The sequence below is a fragment of the Oratosquilla oratoria genome, chromosome 15 (genome assembly GCF_046742065.1).
Source record: "Oratosquilla oratoria isolate Oo_2021 chromosome 15, ASM4674206v1, whole genome shotgun sequence".
Taxonomy (NCBI): Eukaryota; Metazoa; Arthropoda; class Malacostraca; order Stomatopoda; family Squillidae; genus Oratosquilla; species Oratosquilla oratoria.
The window spans coordinates 16,939,510-16,958,209 of record NC_134791.1 but is presented as its reverse complement, the minus strand read 5'-3'; the positions used below and the strand labels follow the sequence as shown (position 1 = coordinate 16,958,209).

Genomic DNA, 18,700 nt, shown 5'->3' with positions numbered 1-18,700 from the left:
CATGGTAAAATTGTCGACCACCATGACTGTAGATTAGTTTAAGTTGAATAGGAAAAGACATGTTCATTTCGTCCTGAGTCACAGTGAGCGTCGAAAACAATTTTAACATGGTAAAATTCTCGACCACCATGACTGTAGATTAGTATAAGATAAGAAAAGTAATGTTCATTTCGTCGTGAGTCACAGTGAGCGTCGAAAATAATTTTAACATGGTAAAATTCTCGACCACCATGACTGTAGATTAGCTTAAGTTGAATAGGAAAAGTCATGTTCATTTCGTCGTGAGTCACAGTGAGCTGTTTAGACAATTTTACCATAGCATTTTAAAATGCTAGAAAGTGCTTGGCCATCAGGACTGTGGAGGAGCTTATCGTAAGTCAGGTTCATTTTGAAGTCCGTCACAGTGACCCATCGCATTTCATTCAATATTTTAAATTGCTTGGCCATCAGTATTGTGATTATTTTGAAATCGTGGACCTGTCGCCTCACTTTCAACATGCATGGTTGGCCATCAGGACTTTAGTTGAGCTTAGGTTCAAAATCATAAGTCAGGTTCATTTTGAACTGTCACAGTGACCCATTGGCGACTCAGCAGGCAAGGGAGGCGGCGGTGGCTCAGCAGGCAGGGAGGTCCTGTAGTAAGGGGTGACTTTAGGCTACAGGGTCAGGAATGAGCAAACATCAGGAGAGAGCCAGTTGGCTCTGTTTAGGTTGGAGCAGTTTATTAAGGACCAAGGGGGCATATATAAAACAGTGACAGGGCTTTACATCATTTTGGGGAATATCCTGTTTGGGGTATACAAGACAGTTGGATAGGAGCCGATATAGGAAAAATCACTAATTTATATTTTGAGAGGGGAGTCTACCATGATTGGCTAGAAGGCAATATACAGTCCAGGTATTTCTACTTTTGTGTGAGATATGGGTTCCTACAGGCATCACACACACCAAAAAAGTAATTTCCTTCAATGTTGCCAACTAACATTAACTCTGTTCTTGTTCTGGTGTTGAATCCAAGTCACCAGCATTTTTCCATCCTCTCCATTGTCAACGATCTGGTGTAATGTCCTAGGACCTAAATGAGCCTGCTTCCACAGTTGCTCGTATTTTTGCAGCATTGCCTCCGATGCACCTCTGTGCGCTCTCCCTCAATCCCAGGACATGGGATATGACCAAAGTTTTTTGTCCTTTTTTGTCCAGCTCAAAATTTCCATCTTCTTAGCCAGAGTAAGTGATTTGCACTGTATTTTCTTAGCTGGAGGGCTGCTGCTGGTTCCAAGAATATGAAGGACGTTTCGGGGCCATCTTGACGAACAAGTAAACTGGCTGGACAGGCTGGAACTAAAAACAAGAGGGCTATAAACAGGCAGCAGGCAGTGGAACTACACATCTGCCAGACTGTTTGAAATGCGGTTGGGGCAAATCGCATCTTAGCAAACAAATTGCACAATTTTAATTAATTGTAATATTTTCAATGTTGCATCCTATACACTCAATTCAGGGTTCATTTTGAATATATGTCCTACCTGTTCAGCTCTCACACCTCTATTTGGAATCATGTGAGCAATCCCACTTCTTGTAACCTTCAACACCAAAAGGGGTTACATAAATCCAAAAGGGTTACACTCTGCCTTCCTCACCTTCTTTACTCGTTCTTTCCACGTGTCCAAACCATCCCAATACTCTTTCATCAACCCTATCTCCCAACTCCCTTTCCACCCCCGTTCTCCTCCTCACCTCATTTCTCACTCTATCCAGCCTAGGAATATAATGAAAAAAGTTCAGTTCAGCTAAAGTATTGTCTATTAACTTCCTTCATTTGTGTTCCAGGACCCAAGTAGTTGGATTGTGGAGACCTACCCTTGGCCCCTGGCAGCCATGCAGGACCTCAAGCCCTCATCACACTCAGGCCAGAAGATGTTGGATATGATACTTTGGCTCCTTCTATCCCCAATTCCAGCAGCCAGGACAAATTTAAACCTGATAGTCAAGGGGAGAATGATCCTTTGGTAAGATTACTAATATATGTACAGTGTAATAAGTGCTATTAATAATCAATCTACATACCAAGGGCTATTTCCCCTTTTACAAGGGAGGTAGCCAGTCAAGGCATGTACCCACTTTTAAAAATTATTTTAAATCCTTGTGGATGAAGGACTATCCCGGTCTCCCATCCACTGTCTAGGTCAGAAAATTCAGAAAAGACCATACCTCCACAAAATAATGACAATAATAATAACAACAACAGTACATACATATACCAAGGAAGGTAGCCAAAAATAACAAAGGCACAAAAACCATTCCCACCCATTCCATCCCTATCACACTCCCCTCCACCCGCTTCCCTCCCTCTTATCTTGGCACCTCCTGGATGACGGGTCATCCCTGTATCTTGTCCACTGCCCGGGGTCAGAAGCAGTATCGAAATGAACATGACTTTTCCTATTCAACTTAAGCTAATCTACAGTCATGGTGGTCGAGAATTTTACCATGGTAAAATTATTTTCGACGCTGACTGTGACTCAGGACGAAATGAACATGACTTTTCCTATTCAACTTAAGCTAATCTGCAGTCATGGTGGTCGAGAATTTTACCATGGTAAAATTGTCTCAACAGCTCACTGTGACTCAGGACTAAATGAACATGAATTTCCCTATTCAACTTAAGCTAATCTACAGTCATGGTGGTCGAGAATTTTACCATATTAAAATTATTTTAGACGCTCACTGTGACTCAGGACGAAATGGACATGACTTTTCTTATTCAACTTAAGCTAATCTACAGTCATGGGGGTCGAAAATATTACCATGTTAATATTGTCTCAACAGCTCCCTGTGACTCAGGACGAAATAAACATGACTTTTTCTATTCAACTTAAGCTAATATACAGTCATGGTGGTCGAGAATTTTACCATGTTAAAATTATTGTCGACGCTCACTGTGACTCATGACGAAATGAACATGGCTTTTCCTATTCAACTTAAGCTAATATACAGTCATCGTTGTCGAGAATTTAACCATGTTAAAATTATTTTCGACGCTCACTGTGACTGAGGACGAAATGAAGTTGACTTTTCCTATTCAACTTAAGCTAATCTACAGTCATGGTGAACGAGACTCAGGACGAAATGAACATGACTTTTCCTATTCAACTTAATCTAATATACTGTCATTGTGACTGTGACTCAGTACGAAATGAACATGACTTTTCCTTATCAACTTAAGCTAATCTTATCATGGTGTTCGAGAACTTTACCATGTTAAAATTATTTTCATCGCTCACTGTGACTCAGGACGAAATGAACATGACTTTTCCTATTCAACTTAAGCTAATCTACAGTCATGGTGGTCGACAATTTTACCATGTTAAAATTATCTTAAAAGATCAGTGATTCAGGACGAAATGAACATGACTTTTTCTATTCAACTGAAGCTAATCTACAGTCATAGTGGTCCAGAATTTTACCATGTTAAAATTGTTTTCGACGCTCACTCTGTCTCAGGACGAACTGAACATTACTTTTGCTATTCAACCTAAGCTAATCTACAGTCATGGTGGTCGAGAATTTTACCATGTTAAAATTATTTTCGAGACTCACTGTGACTCACGACGAAATGAACATGAGATTTTTTGGATTTTGGATCATATTAGTCACTTGCTCCGATTTACCTGGCAGGTTTGGACCAAATCGGTGACCTTCGAATTTTCGGCTAAATTCATGGGGTTAATCCTTTGAGATTTTTTGGATTTTGGGTCATATTGGTCACTTGCTCCAATGTACCCATCTCACCCACAGTTCGAGGGCGGCTAGGGCTGCCGTGAAGTCCAATTTGACATCACTCAGGGCAACGGTATGGGTGCCATAGGCCAAAAGGTGATTACTGGGTGAAAAGGCCCAAATTTAGAGGGGTGCCACTGCCACGCCCTTAGACTCAGGCTGCTAATTTTTACCTTGCTGTTCACTTTGCCCGACTCTCTCCCTGTGGGGCAAGTTTGGACCAATTTGGTGACCTTCTAATTTGCTTCTAAATTCATGAGGTTAATCCTTTGAATTTTTTTGGATTTCGGGTCATATTGGTAACCTGCTCCGATTTTCCCACCACCTCACCCACAGGTCGAAGGCGGCCAGGGCTTGCGTGGAGTCCAATTTGACACTACTCAGGCCAACGGTATGGGTGAAAGAGGGCCAAAAGTGAACACTGGGTGAAAAGGCCCAAGATTGGAGGGGTGCCACTGCAACGCCCTTGGACTCAAGCTGCTTATGTTTCCCTTGCTGTGCACGTTGACCGATTATCTCTTTGTGAGGCACGTTTGGACCAAATCGGTCACCTTCGAAATCTCGGCTAAATTCATGGGGATTTTTTGAGATTTTTTTATTTTTTGGTCATATTGGTCACCTGCTCCGGTTTACCCACCATCTTACCCACAGGTCGAGGGCGGCCAGGGCTTTTGTGGAATCCAATTTGACATCACTCAGGCCAACGGCATGGGTGCTAGAAGGTGAAAAGGCCCAAATATGGAGGGGTGCCACTGCCACGCCCTTGGACTCAGGCTGTGCACTTTGACCGACTCTCTTTCTGTGGGGCAAGCTTGGACCAAATCGGTCACCTTCGAATTTTCGGCTAGATTTTTTGAATTTTGGGTCATTTTGGTCACTTGCTCCGATTTACCCGCCATCTCACTCACAGGTCGGGGGCAGCTGGAGCTGCCGTGGAGTCCAATTTGACACCACTCAGGCTAACGGTGAAAAGACCCAAATTTGGAGGGGTGCCACTGCCACGCCCTTGGACTCAGGCTGTTCATGTTTACCTTGCTGTGCACTTTGACCGACTCTCTCCCTGTGAGGCAAGTTTGAACCAGATCTGTCACCTTCGAATTTGCGGCTTTGAGATTTTTTAGATTTTGGGTCATTATGGTCACCTACTCCGATGTACCCGCCATCTCACCCACAGGTCGGGGGCGGCTAGGGCTGCCGTGGAGTCCAATTTGACATCCCTCAGGCCAACGGTATGGGTGCCAGAGGCCAAAAGATGATTACTGGGTGAAAAGGCCCAAATTTGGAGGGATGCCACTGCCACGCCCTTGAACTCAGGCTCCTCATGTTTTCCTTGCTGTGCATTTTGACCGACTCTCTCCCTGTGGGGCAAGTTTGGACCAAATCGGTCACCTTCGAATTTTCGACTAAATTTTCGACTAAGTCCTTTAAGATTTTTTTGGATTTTGGATAATTTTGGTCACTTGCTCCGATGTACCCGCCATCTGACCCACAGGTCGAGGGCGGCTAGGGCTGCCATGGAGTCCAATTTGATACCATGCAGGCCAACGGTATGGGTGCCAGAGGCCAAAAGGTGATTACTGGGTGAAAAGGCCCAAATTTGGAGGAGTGCCACTGCCACGCCCTTGGACTCAGGCTGCTCATGCTTACCTTGCTGTGCACTTTGACCGACTCTGTCCCTGTGGGGCATGTTGCCAGAGGCCCAAACGTGATTACTGGATGTAAAGGGCCAAATTTGTAGGAGTACCACCGCCACACCCTTGGTCTCAGCCTGCTCATGTCTGACTTGCTGTGCAGTGTGTCCGACTTTCTCCCTGTAGGGCAAGTTTGGACCAAATCGGTCACCTACGGATTTACGGCTAAATTCATGGGGTTAATTCTTTGAGATTTGTTGGATTTATGGTCATTTTGGTCACCTGCACCCATTTACCTGCCATCTCACCCACAGACCGACATCACTTAGCCCGTTCGCGGGGTCCCACACCACGGTCAGCGGCGGGCTGGGGCACGTCGGCTGGAAGGTGCGGGCTAACCCCGCCCATCGTGGACCAGCAGTCGGCCGACATCATTTAGTCCGTCCGCGGTGTCCTCCGCCGGGTTGGGCGGGGGTGGGGGGCACCCGGCCTCCCGGCCGGGGATATCCACCCCCTATCCTTTATACGCGAGATGCCAGAGTTGCGGATGTCGCGTCCCGGATTTCCCTTGCCGACCTCATGTGAACTAGAAATTCGCCTTTGCCTCGTCCTCCGTCACGCCGAGAAGTTGGGCTTAACTGTGCCTCCATGTCCCAAACTTGGTCAGTGGTCCCAAAATCTGGCCCAACGAGGCTCTCGTCTGAACGAACATGTTGAGTCAGCTTCGATTTTGACTTGTGGTATTGATAAGTCGCATTGTAGACATTCTTATTGCTTATCATTCTCTAATGTAAAGTTTGTCTCCAATTTGGCCCAAACTTAGCCCACAGGGAGAGTCTTTCACAGAGCACATCAAGGTAGACGTGGGGAACCTGAGCCCAAGGGCGAGGTCGTGGGGACCAGCCGGGGCACGTCGGCTGGAAGGCGTGGGATAACCCCGCCCAGCGTGGACAAACAGTCGGCCGACATCACTTAGTTCGTCCGTGGGGTCCTCCGCCACGGTCAGCGGCCGGAAGGTGCGGGCTAACCCCGGCCACCGTGGACCAGCACTCGGCCGACATCATTTAGTCCGCCCGCGGGGTCCTCCGCCACGGTCAGCGGCTGGCCCGGGGCACGTCGGCCGAAAGGTGCGGGCACATTTTTGTGTGTCATTTTGGTTACCTGCTCCGATTTGCCCACCATCTCAGCCACAGGCCTAGAGGGGTCAGGGCTCCTGTGGGGTCCACTTGGACAGCGCTCAGGCCATTAGTAGGGGCGCCAGTGTACTAGTGTACGTGTACTTGTCTGTAGTAGTATACGTTTTCTAGTACTAGTGTATTAATCTTATACAAGTAGTTTGATATTTGTACTAGTAGAATAGAACACTAGTACATTTTTACGCTAGTTCAAGCACACTAGTTTTTGTGTACTAATGCAGTAGTACTAGTAGACTAGTGTAGCAAGGTCATCCCGTGAATTGTTTTCTGCAGAATTCGCACACCATAAGTCAATTTCTGTATTAATATTGTCACTCCGCTGAAACTTGCATTATGGAAGCATAACTTTATTTATACTATTATGTCCCACATATCTATATGTAAATGACTGTAACTATTAGTGCAATTATTCCATAATGTCTAAATTGCAATACGTAAACCAAATTATTCGCGGTGCTCCTGAATGTGTATTATGTCATTTTTGCATAAAGAATTGTGTTTCGCCGACAAGACATCGGCATTACTCGCCTATACCACGCTTTTTAATTTCAGTAAACAAGTCCCAAGAGAATGGGAACATAACACTACATTAAAACACGGGGACACGTACCCTAGTACACGCACACTGGTACACGTATACCAATACACTAGTACACTAATTCACTAGTGCTAGTTCACTGATACTAGTACACTTGTACTATTAATACGCTTGTAAACAAGTATTAGTACACTAGCACTGATGATGAAACGCTGAAGGACTTTGCTACATACACAAACAACTTCTATCTGGAGTAATTCTTTATTATCCATTTTTTCTTAATGGAGAGAATAAATAACAATATCACAAATAAAGATGCCCTCATACCTTTGGCGTGGGTTGGCCGAGCCGACAGAGGGAGGGAGGGAGGGAGTGGCTGGGCGCAATTCTTTGCCTAAAAACTTCAGAGTAAACGTCTAGTTTGAGGAAGAGAAGGAGAAACAGGAGGAGGGCTGCTGGCTGTCTAGTTGGTAGAGGAACAAGTGGATGAGCAGCAGCTGCCTGGTTAGTGGAAGAGGTGGAGCAGCAGCTGCCTGGGTAGTGGAAGAGGTGGAGGAGCTGGTTAGTGGAGGAGGAAGAGGAGCAGCAGTTGCCTGGTTAGTGGAGGTGATGGAGCAGCTGTATGGTTAGTGGAGGAAGTGGAGCAGCTGGTGCCTGGTTAGTGGAGGGAGTGGAGCAGCAGCTGCCTGGTTAGAGGAAGAGGAGCAGCAGCTGCCTGGTTAGTGGTGGAGCAGCTGGTGTCTGGTTAGTGGAGGAAGAAGAGCAGCAGCTGCCTGGTTAGTGGAGCAGCTGGTGCCTGGTTAGTGGAGGAGGAAGTGGAGCAGCAGCTGCCTGGTTAGTGGAGAAGGAAGTGGAGCAGTTGCTGCCTGGTTAGTGGAGAAGGAAGTGGAACAGCTGGTGCCTGGTTAATGGAGGAGGAAGTGGAACAGCAGCTGCCTGGTTAGTGGAGGAAGAGGAGCAGTAGCTGCCTGGTTAGTGGAGGAAGAGGAACAGCTGCCTAGTCAGTGGAGAAGTGGAGCAGTTGGTGCCTGGTTAGTGGAACAAGAGGATGAGCAGCAGCTGCCTGGTTAGTGGAGGAGGTGGAGCAGCAGCTGTATGGTTAGTGGAAGAAGTGGAGCAGCTGGTGCCTGGGTAGTGGAGGAAGTGGAGCAGCAGCTGCTTGGTTAGAGGAACAAGAGGATGAGCAGCAGCTGCCAGGTTAGTGGAGGAAGTGGAGCAGCAGCTGCCAGGGTAGTGGTGGAGCAACAGCTGTATGGTTGGTTGAGGAAGTGAAGTAGGTGGTGCCTGTTTAGTGGAGGAAGTGGAGCAGCAGCTGCCTGGTTAGAAGAAGAGGAGCAGCAGCTGCCTGGTTAGTGGTGGAGCAGCTGGTGCCTGGTTAGTGGTGGAGCAGCTGGTGCCTGGTTAGTGGTGAAGCAGCTGGTGCCTGTTTAGTGGAGAAGCTGCCTCGTTAGCGGAGAAGGAAGTGGAGCAACTGGTGCTTGGGTAGTGGAGGTGAAGCAGATGGTGCCTAGTTAGTGGAGGAGGAGCTGGTGCCTGGTTAGCGGAGAAGCAGCTGCCTGGTTGGTGGAAGAGGTGGAGTAGCTGGTGCCTGGTTATTGGAGGATGTGGAGCAGCTGGTGCCTGGTTAGTGGAGGAGGTGGAGCAGCCGGTGTCTGGTTAGTGGAGGTGGAGCAGCTGTTGCCTGGGTAGTGGAGGTGGAGCAGTAGCTGCCTGGTTAGTGGAGGTGGAGCAGCTGGTGCCTGGTTAGTGGAGGAAGAGGAGCAGAGGCTGCATGGTTAGTGGAGGTGGAGCAGCTGGTACCTGGTTAGTGAAGGAGCAGTAGCAGCAGCTGCCTCGTTAGTGGAGGAGGAAGTGGAGGTGGAGCAGCAGTTGCCTGAGCAGTGGAGGAAGTGGAGCAGCTGATGCCTGAGTAGTGGAGGAAGTGGAGCAGCTGGTGCCTGAGTAGTGGAGGTGGAGCAGCTGGTGCCTGGGTAGTGGAGGTGGAGCAGTAGTTGCCTGGGTGGTGGAGGTGGAGCAGCTGGTACCTGGTTAATGGAGGAGTAGTAGCTGCCTGGTTAGTGGTGAAGGAGCTGGTGCCTGGGTAGTGGAGGTGGAGCAGCTGGTGTCTGGTTAGTAGAGGAGGTGGAGCAGTTGGTGCCTAGGTAGTGGAGGAGGAAGTGGAGCAGTTGGTGCATGGGTAGTGGAGGTGGAGGAGCTGGTGCCTGGGTAGTGGAGGAGCAGCAGTAGCTGCCTGGTTAGTGGAGGTGGAGAAGTTGGTGCCTGGGTAGTGGAGGAGCTGCAGCTGGTGCCTGGTTAGTGGAGGTGGAGCAGCTGGTGCCTGTTTAGTGGAGGTGGAGCAGCTGGTGCCTGGTTAGTGGAGGTGGAACAACTGGTGCATGGGTAGTGGAGGAAGTGGAGCAGCTGGTGCATGGGTAGTGGAGGTGGAGCAGCTGGTGCCTGGGTAGTGGAGGAGAAGCTGCTCGGTTAGTGGAGGTAGAGCAGCTGGTGCCTGGGTAGTGGAGGTGGAGCAGCTGGTGCCTGGGTAGTGGAGGTGGAGCAGCTGGTGCCTGGTTAATGGAGGTGGAGCAGCTGGTGCCTGGTTAGTGGAGGAGGAGGAGCTATCTGGTTAGTGGAGAAGGAGGAGCTATCTGGTTAGTGGAGGAGGTTGAGCAGCTGGTGACTGGGTAGTGGAGAACAAGTAGCAGCTGCCTGGTTAGTAGAGATGGAGCAGCTGGTGCTTGGTTAGTGGGGGAGTTGGAGGAGCTGGTCCCTGGTTAGTGGATTTGGAGCAGCTGGTGCCTGGTTAGTGGATTTGGAGCAGCTGGTGCCTGGTTAGTGGAGCAGCTGCCTGGTTAGTGGAGGTGGAGCAGCTGATGCTTGGGTAGTGGAGGTGGAGCAGCTGGTGCCTGGGTAGTGGAGGAGGAGCAGCAGTAGCTGTCTGGTTAGTGGAGGAGGTGGAGCAGCTGGGGCCTGGTTAGTGGAGGTGGAACAGCTGGTGCCTGGGTAGTGGAGGAGCAGCAGCAGTAGCTGCCTGGTTAGTGGAGGTGGAGCTGCTGGTGCCTGGTTAGTGTAGGTGGAGCAGCTGGTGCCTGGTTAGTGGAGGTGGAACAGCTGGTGCCTGGGTAGTGGAGCAGTAGCTGCCTGGTTAGTGGAGGAGCTGGTGCCTGGGTAATGGAGGAGGAGGAGGAGGAGCTGGTGCCTGGGTAGTGGTCAAGGAGCACCTGCCTGGTTAATAGAGGTGGAGCAGCTGGTGCCTGGTTAGTGGGGGAGGTGGAGCAGCTGGTGCCTGGGTAGTGGAGGTGGAGCAGCTGGTGCCTGGTTAGTGGAAGAGGTGGTACCTGGGTAATGGAGGTGGAGCAGCTGGTGCCTATTTAGTGGAGGAGGTGGAGCAGCTGGTGCCTGGGTAGTGGAGCAGCAGCTGCCTGGTTGGAGGTGGAGCAGCAGCTGCCTGGTTAGTGGAGGTGGAGCAGCTGGTGCCTGGTTAGTGGAGGAGCAGCTATCTGATTAGTGGAGGAGGGGGAGCAGCTGGTGCCTGGGTAGTGGAGGACAAGGAGCAGCTGCCTGGTTAGTAGAGGAGATGGAGCAGCAGCAGTAGCTGCCTGGGTAGTGGAGGTGGAGTAGCTGGTGCCTGGTTAGTGGAGGTGGAGCAGCTGCCTGGTTAGTGGAGGTGGAGCAGCTGCCTGGTTAGTGGTGAAACAGCTGGTGCTTGGGTAGTGGAGGTGGAACAGCTGCCTGGTTAGTGGTGGAACAGCTGGTGCTTGGGTAGTGGAGGTGGAGCAGCTGGTTCCTGGGTAGTAGAGTAGGAGGAGCAGCAGCAGTAGCTGCCTGGTTAGTGGAGGTGGAGCAGCCGGTGCCTGGTTAGTGAAGGAGGTGGAACAGCTGGTGCCTGGGTAGTGGAGGAACAGGAGAAGAGGTCGCTGCTTGGCTGGTGGAAGAGGAATAGAAGGAAGAAGGGAGGGAGGCTGGCTGGTGGAGAAGCTGCAACTGAAACAGAGTGTGGATTTTGTATATGTATCTACATGTCTGGGTTTGTGTGTTTGTCTGTGTTCAATCCCCCTCAAAGCTCCTGAATATGGCGATGGTAGATATGACTCACTCTCTAGATTTATTTACACAGTTTTGATTTCTCAAAGGAAAATGAAAAGGGGGTAAATGTGAATGTAGTAGTTTTAAAGGGATCATTTTGTTGAGTGTAGTTGGAAAGGCACAGGGAGAGTAATTGGTGAGGAACAGAGTGGATTTAGGAAAGGTAGAGCATGCATGGGTAATTTTTCTGTGGTAAGACAGATTTGAGAGAAGTTTTTGGCTTAAGGTAAAGCTTTTTTTTAGCCTTTATGAATTTAGAGAAGGCATATGACAGGGGTGACAGGAAAGCACTGTGGGAAGTTTTGCACACATATATGCTAGGGGGAAAGATGTTACATACAGTCAAAAGCTTTTACGTGAGTAGTAGAACTTGTGTTAGGGTTTGATGTGGTGAGAGTGGGTGGTGTGAGGTGAAGGTGGGATTGCAACTGAGTTGTTTCATGTTGCCATGACTGTTTAATGTGTACCTGGATGGTGTGGTATGGGAAGTAGATGGTTAAGGAGAACAGATGTGGGAGGTAAGCCAGTTGTTTGCTAATATATGATATGAGAGACTTGAAAGTAAATGTAGGTAAGAGCAAGGAGATGAGATATACAAAGGGGTGAGGATGGCAGTAAGCTGTCTTAAAGAAAAGAGGTTAGAGGAGGTGGATAGTTTTAAATATTTTGTGTCACTTGTGGCAGGGAATGGAGGAAGGAGGTGGAGGTAAACTGTATAGTGAAGGATGAAAAGTGTCATAAAAAATGGGTGCCTGGGGATGGATGCAAAGACAGAACTGTATAAAAGAGGAGCTTGTACATATGACACTCTATGGGGGCTACTTGGAATTTAAAGGAAACAAAAAGAAATTTGAGATGAAGCATTTTGGAAGTATGATAGATGATACAAGATGGATAGAGTGAGAAATGAGGAGGTGAGGAGGATAGCTGGGGTGGAAAGGGAGCAGGCAGATAGTGCTGATAAAAGAATACTGTGATGGTTTGGGCACATGGGATGGATGAATGTGGGTACATGCCTTGTATGGCTATCCCTCTTACAAAGGGGAAGAAGCCACTTTGTATATAGATAAAGACATACTGAGTTAATTACTGATGCAGTTGTGGTGTAGCAATTTTTCACTTTGTGTTCCCACATGTCCAGCAGGTGTTTAGAGAGGCAGATCATACAAATGCCTTCATCACAGTACTAGGGTCTTCCTATGAACAATTTTGTGTATACATGTGTCTACATCAATTTTGTGTATACATGTGTCTACATAGTCACATACACACACAAACATAAGAAATACATATCAATATGCATCCATACATATACATAAATGAATATGTGCATTGTGTGTGTTTTAGTAATTGTAATATTCAGGAAAGGAGCTACATCCGTGCCCCCCCCCCCGCTTTTTCATCTTAAAATTATCCTACCTTGTTTTGAACCTGCTTTTGGGCTACATTATCTAAGCTACTCCAGGAGTTGATGCATCTATCTGGGAAACTATGTTTTTTGACATCCTTCAGACAAGTGTGCCAAAGAGGTCTTGTTTGTCACTTTTATCTGGTCCCTTTACTGGCCTGAACACCACTTCTTTCAATGATAGCAAGTCCAGTGTTTGTAATGTCTCTTCATATGTCTTGCCTGCAAGACTTGGGACGAATTTAGTTGCTGTTCTTTGGCTACCTCTCTTATAAAGGGGGAAAAGCTCTTGGTATATACGAGTAGATATAGATAGATCTTTCTCAAAGTTCTTCATCTCTACAGATTCTCTCCTCTTCCATTCTCTTCCTTTAATAACTTTTCCTTTTGGCACAACCATTTTGGAGACTAATCTTTTCTACTGAGTATATATACTTTCTTGCAACACTGCCTCTGACCCAGGGCAGTGGACTAGATGCAGGGATGACCCATCATCCAGGAGGTGCCAAGATAAGAGGGAGGGTGGAGGGAGGAGGGGAGTGGAGTGCATTAGGGATGGAGTGGGTGGGAATGGTTTTTATGCCTTTTTCATTTTGGCTACCTCCCTTGTAAGGGGTAAAAGCCTTTGGCTGAGCGGGTTAGGGCGTCGTTACTTGCGGCAAAGGTCGAGGTGAGGGCGGTTCGAATCTTGCCACCGGCGAAGTTGAACCAAGGGCATGGTTCACTAAACTCCACGCTACAAAGCCCTCTGTGAGGGGCACCGTCCTAGCCTCCCGATAGGGGAGGGGGAGTGTGTGACATTAAACCATATCACATCATCACATATGTATGTATACTTTCATGGGTTGATAATATCAATTTCCTTGTTAGTGGTTGTCCAGTCTTCCTGGGGTGTCTGCTCTTACTCATGTCACGTCTTTAACCCAGTGGATCATGTGTTGTCCATTCTACATGTGTGTGTATTTACCTAATTGTATTATACGGGAAGGGGAGCTATGCTCGAGGGGTCCCGTCTTCATATCTCCTTTTGTCTAGACTGCTTTTAAATTCGTGCATAGTTTTTACACACACCACTTTCTCATCTAACTTGTTCCAAACATCTATCACCCTGTGGGGAAAGCTGTTCTTTTTCAGGTCTCTTCTATAACTGTCTTTCTTGATTTTCTTTCCGTGTCCTCTTGTATTTCTACTGTTCCATTTTATTAGATCCTCTCTATCAATAGTTTCTATGCCTTTCATGATTCTATAAATAGTTATCAAGTCTCCTCTCTCTCTTCTTTGCTCTAATGTCTGTAGCTCAAGTTTGGCTAGTCTCTCTTCATATGATGGTTCTGAGAGTGTTGGTGCCAATTTTGTGTGTGTGTGTGTGTGTGTGTGTGTGTGTGTGTGTGTGTGTGTATTTACCTAGTTGTATTTACCTAGTTGTATTTTACGGGAAGGGGAGCTATGCTCGTGGGGTCCCGTCTTCATATCTCATTTTATCTAAACTATTTTTAAATTCATGTATTGTTTTTGCACACACCACTTTCTCATCTAACTTGTTCCAACTGTCTATTACTCTGTGAGGAAAGCTGTTCTTTTTCAAATCTCTTCTATAGTTGTCTTTTTTTATTTTCTTTCCGTGTCCTCTTGTATTTCTGGCATCCCATTTTATCAGATTCTCTCTATCAGTAATTTCTATGCCTTTCATGATTCTGTAAATAGCTATCAAATCTCCTCTCTCTCTTCTTTGCTCTAGTGTCTGTAGTTTAAGTTTTTGTAGTCTCTCTTCATATGATAGTTTTGAGAGTGTTGGTGCCAGTTTTGTGATTGCTCTTTGTATTCTTTCAAGTTTTTTTATACATTTTTTTGTACTTGGTGACCATATCGTTGCTGCATATTCCAATCTTGGTCTTATCAGGGTGATTAGGATTTTCCTCACCATTTCTTCATCCAGGTATGTAAATGCCACTTTGATTGTTCTTATTAAATTATAAGTTTCTCCAAAAATCTTATTTATATGTTTCTCAGGTGACATATTATTCATAACAATGACTCCCAGGTCCTTCTCATTTTCTACTTTTTTTATTCCTTCTTCTCCCAAATTATATGATCCTGTTATTCTGTTTTTGCTTTTTCCAAATTCCATTATACTACACTTTTTTGTATTGAACTCCATCTCCCACTTCCTACTCCATTCTTGTACTTTATTTAGATCTCTCTGTAGTGATTCACAATCTTCTTCAGTTTTCACTCTTTTCAGTAGTTTTGCATCATCTGCAAAGAAGCTCATATAGCTTTCAATTCCTTCATCCATATCATTAATATATATAGCAAACATTATTGGGGCCAGAACTGTTCCCTGCGGGACACCGCTTATTACTTCATTCCATTTTGAGTGCTGATCTCTTATAACTACTCTCATTTTTCTTTCTTGCAAAAAGTCTTCCATCCAATTTAGCAATTTACCTTGTATTCCTCCTTCATATTCTAATTTCTTAAGCAACTTCTTATGTGGTACTTTGTCAAAAGCTTTTTTTAGGTCTAGAAATGCACAATCAGCCCATCCATCTCTTTCTTGTATTATATCTATTAGCCTTGAATAGAAACATATTAAATTGGTGACGCATGATCGTCCTTGTCTGAATCCAAATTGCCTTGGATTTAATACGTTGTTTTTTTCCAAGTATTTTACCCATCTACTTTTGATAATTCTTTCACAAATTTTTGCTATTGTACTTGTTAGAGAGACTGGTCTATAGTTGGTAGGTTCTTCTTTATTTCCTCCTTTATATATAGGTACTATATTTGCTTTTTTCCAATCTTCTGGAACTTTTCCTTCTTTTAAGGAACTGCTTATTATGCTATGTATATTGTCTGCCAGTTCATTCCTGCATTCTTTCAGAATCCAGTTTGCTATTTCATCTGGCCCATGCGATTTTCTGACATCAAAATTACCCAAGTGTGTCAATATTTCATTCTTTGTTACTTCTATCTCTTCCATAGGGGGGACTTTTTCTTTCCACTCAATCTCTTCAGGTTGTATATTTTCCCTTGTAAACACTGATTTAAAATGTTTGTTCATAATTTCTGCCATTTCCATTTCCTCAGTGTATTCAACTCCTCCTTGTCTTAATTTCTCCAAGTCTTGTTTGTTTTTTCAGTTTATTGTTTACAAATCTGTAGAATAGTTTTGGTTGATCTTTACACTTTTCTATAACATCTTTTTCATATTTTCTTTTTTCCTCTCTGCACTTTTGTACATATTCATTTCTATAACCAGTATATATTTTCCATTTTTCAGGTCTTCTGTCTTTTTTCCATCTGGTCCAGGCTTTGTCTCTTTTGTCTTTTAACTCCCTACAACTTTTGTTGTACCAGCATTTTACATATTCTTTTTCTTGTTTTTGTCTTGGGACATACTTTTCCACTCCTTTTTTGTAAATTTTTGTCAAAATATTCCATTTCTCTTCCACTGATGTTTCTTCTTTGTATATTTCTTCCCAGTTTTCTTGTTGGAAGAATTCTCTTATTTTATCAAAGTTTGTTTTTTCATACATCATTCTTCCTTTTCTATATTGTTCATTTCTTTTCATATATTTTTCTTCATTAAGTTCCAGTTCAATCAATATGTGGTCACTTTTACCTATTGGTGTTTTATATTCAATCTTGTCCACTATTCTAGGTTCAGATGTAATTATTAAGTCTAGCCTCGATGGTTCTTCTTCATTTCTATACCTAGTGTTCTCTTGTATCCATTGTGTCATTGAATGGTCAGTAATCATCTCAAGTAGAGCATTTCCCCATGAGTCATCACCACTCTTTACTGTCATTTCTTCCCAGCAGATTTCTTTGCAATTAAAGTCGCCCATCATAACTATTCTTCCTCCGTCTTCCATTATTTTAGTTAATGCTATCTTTGTGTCCTCTAACATACTTTTATATTCACTCTCCTCCCATGAGGCTGTTTTCGGAGGCACATAATTGATCACAAATTTTCTGCTCTTCTTATCTCTGTCTTCCACTTCTATCATAATCATCTCTACTGTATTCTTTCCATATATGACACCTTTCACGTTTGTATCCTTCTTAGTCAGGAACATAACTCCACCCCCTTGCTTTTTCTCTCTGTTTCTAATCCAATAATTGTATGCATCATGTCCTACACTGTTGGGTGGTAGTGGGCCTTTTAATTTTGTTTCTACAATTCCCATTATGTCCGGTTCTTTTTCTTTCAAATAATTATTCAGCTCATTCAATCCTGTTATTAATCCATCTATATTTGTGTAAGACACTCTTAGTTTTCTGCCACTTCCATTGTGTTCTCTGTTTCCCTTATGTTTTTCTTTTGTATGTCGAACTTCCTTAGTTTCATGTTCACTACTCTCCAATAGAATCTCTCTTTCTCTGACTCCGTTCTGTTCTCGTTTTTTGCCTTAGCTTCCAGTCTTTTCTGCTTTTCTTCCTCTCTTTCCTCTTTATTCATTTCTCTTTTTATCCATATCTTTTTGTATTGTTCACTTGTTGCTAGTTTCCCTGTTTTGGATAAGATATTCTCTGCCGTTGTTTGTGACTTGAATTTAATCTTAATTGGTCTGGTCTTGTCTGTGCTATACTTTCCGAGTCTAAATTTCTCTTCGATTTGTTTCATAATTTCTGGTTCATCTTCCTGAACTGATTCTAGTAATTGGCTTACTTTTTCATTTTCCTCTTTGATTCTTGTGGTTCTATCTGTGTTGTGTTTCTCTTCCATTCCTAATATAATTATACATTTCTTCTTGTCTGCTAAATCCCTTACTATATTCTCCTTTTGTCTCATCACTTTAATAACTGAGTCTTCAGTATGTTCTTTCAATTGCTGTTTGACTATGTCAGTGAATGAAACCTTATTTCCTTCTTGGGTTTTCTTCCAATTTTTACTTTCTTTAGCTATCGTTTCTCTGTTTTCTTTACTATTCTTCTTCAATTCCTCATTCTCCACCTTTACCTCTCTTAACTGTCTTTTTAGGTCTTCTATTTCATCAGTTAAGTTTTTATTCGCCTTTTCCAGTTCTTCCAATCTTTCAACCCTTTGTAAAATGGTGTTCATATGACCTAACCTACTCTCCAAGTCCTCGATCACCTTATCAACCTTCTTCTCTAGTCTTGTCAGTCGGGGGGGGGGGGTTTGTGTCCCCCCCACTCTCTTTAAATCCCTTGAAAATATTCTCATCACTTTCTACTGTATTGTTCCTATCTATACTTCTAATCTTTACATTCTTATTAGACATTCCGTCGTCCTCCAGCTCGTTTTGTGGTCGTTTGTTTACTTTACGGCGGTCTGTTTGGACCAAGTCCTCTACTTCCTCATTACCTTCCATTTTCCCAGCAATCCCTCCCCTTCTCCTCTTTCCTTACTTTCCCACTACCCCACGAGCAATTTCCCCCCACCCTGTAAATACAAAAAGGCACTTCTCTTTGCGTTGGGATCCACAATCTGCACTTTTCTTCAGAACGTTCTTCAAGCCGTCCGTTCGTTGAAAGTGTGTGTGTGTGTGTGTGTGTGTGTGTGTGTGTGTGTGCGTGCGTGCGTGTGTGTGTATTTATCTAATTGTAGTGTACATGAAAGGAGCAACGCTCATTGGGTTCCAACATACCTTGACTCAAATTCATGTACGGTTCTGACTTAATCTATATCTTTGATTTCCAATTATCATATTTAGATCTAAACTCGTGTATTGTTTGAGCTTGGGCTATATCACCTAACCTATTCCACATATTTACACATCTATATGGAAAACTGTATTTCTTCACATCCTCTCGAGATGTGGTCTTTCTTAATTTACTTCCATGACCTCTTAAAGCCCTCCTGTGTGTGTATGTATGTGTATGTTTTCAAGTAGATAAATCTGCAAACATACCTACTTGCATGTACAATTAACACTGGCAGTTGATTTGCTTCTCTTTAACAAGGGTAACCTAAATTCAGTGCAGTATAATAAATAAATAGATAACAAGATTTCTACACATTTTGAGCATAACTCCAACCAATGATCAAAGAATCAAGTGTAAGTTCCTTAATCAATGACACTTCCCAGGGGGCAACACAGTACCCAGTGTGTGT

At 44.7% G+C, this 18,700-nt stretch overlaps 1 protein-coding gene across 1 annotated transcript in view; it reads left to right on the top strand.

The window, feature by feature from the left end:
* Positions 1–1,161: 1,161 nt before the first annotated feature.
* Positions 1,162–18,700, top strand: part of LOC143033063 (uncharacterized) — a 75,953-nt gene continuing 58,414 nt past the window's right edge. Inside the window, exons 1-2 of the mRNA XM_076198260.1 lie at positions 1,162–1,227; positions 1,831–2,009. Coding sequence (XP_076054375.1) covers positions 1,162–1,227; positions 1,831–2,009 — 245 coding nt within the window. The remainder of the gene's footprint in view (positions 1,228–1,830; positions 2,010–18,700) is intronic.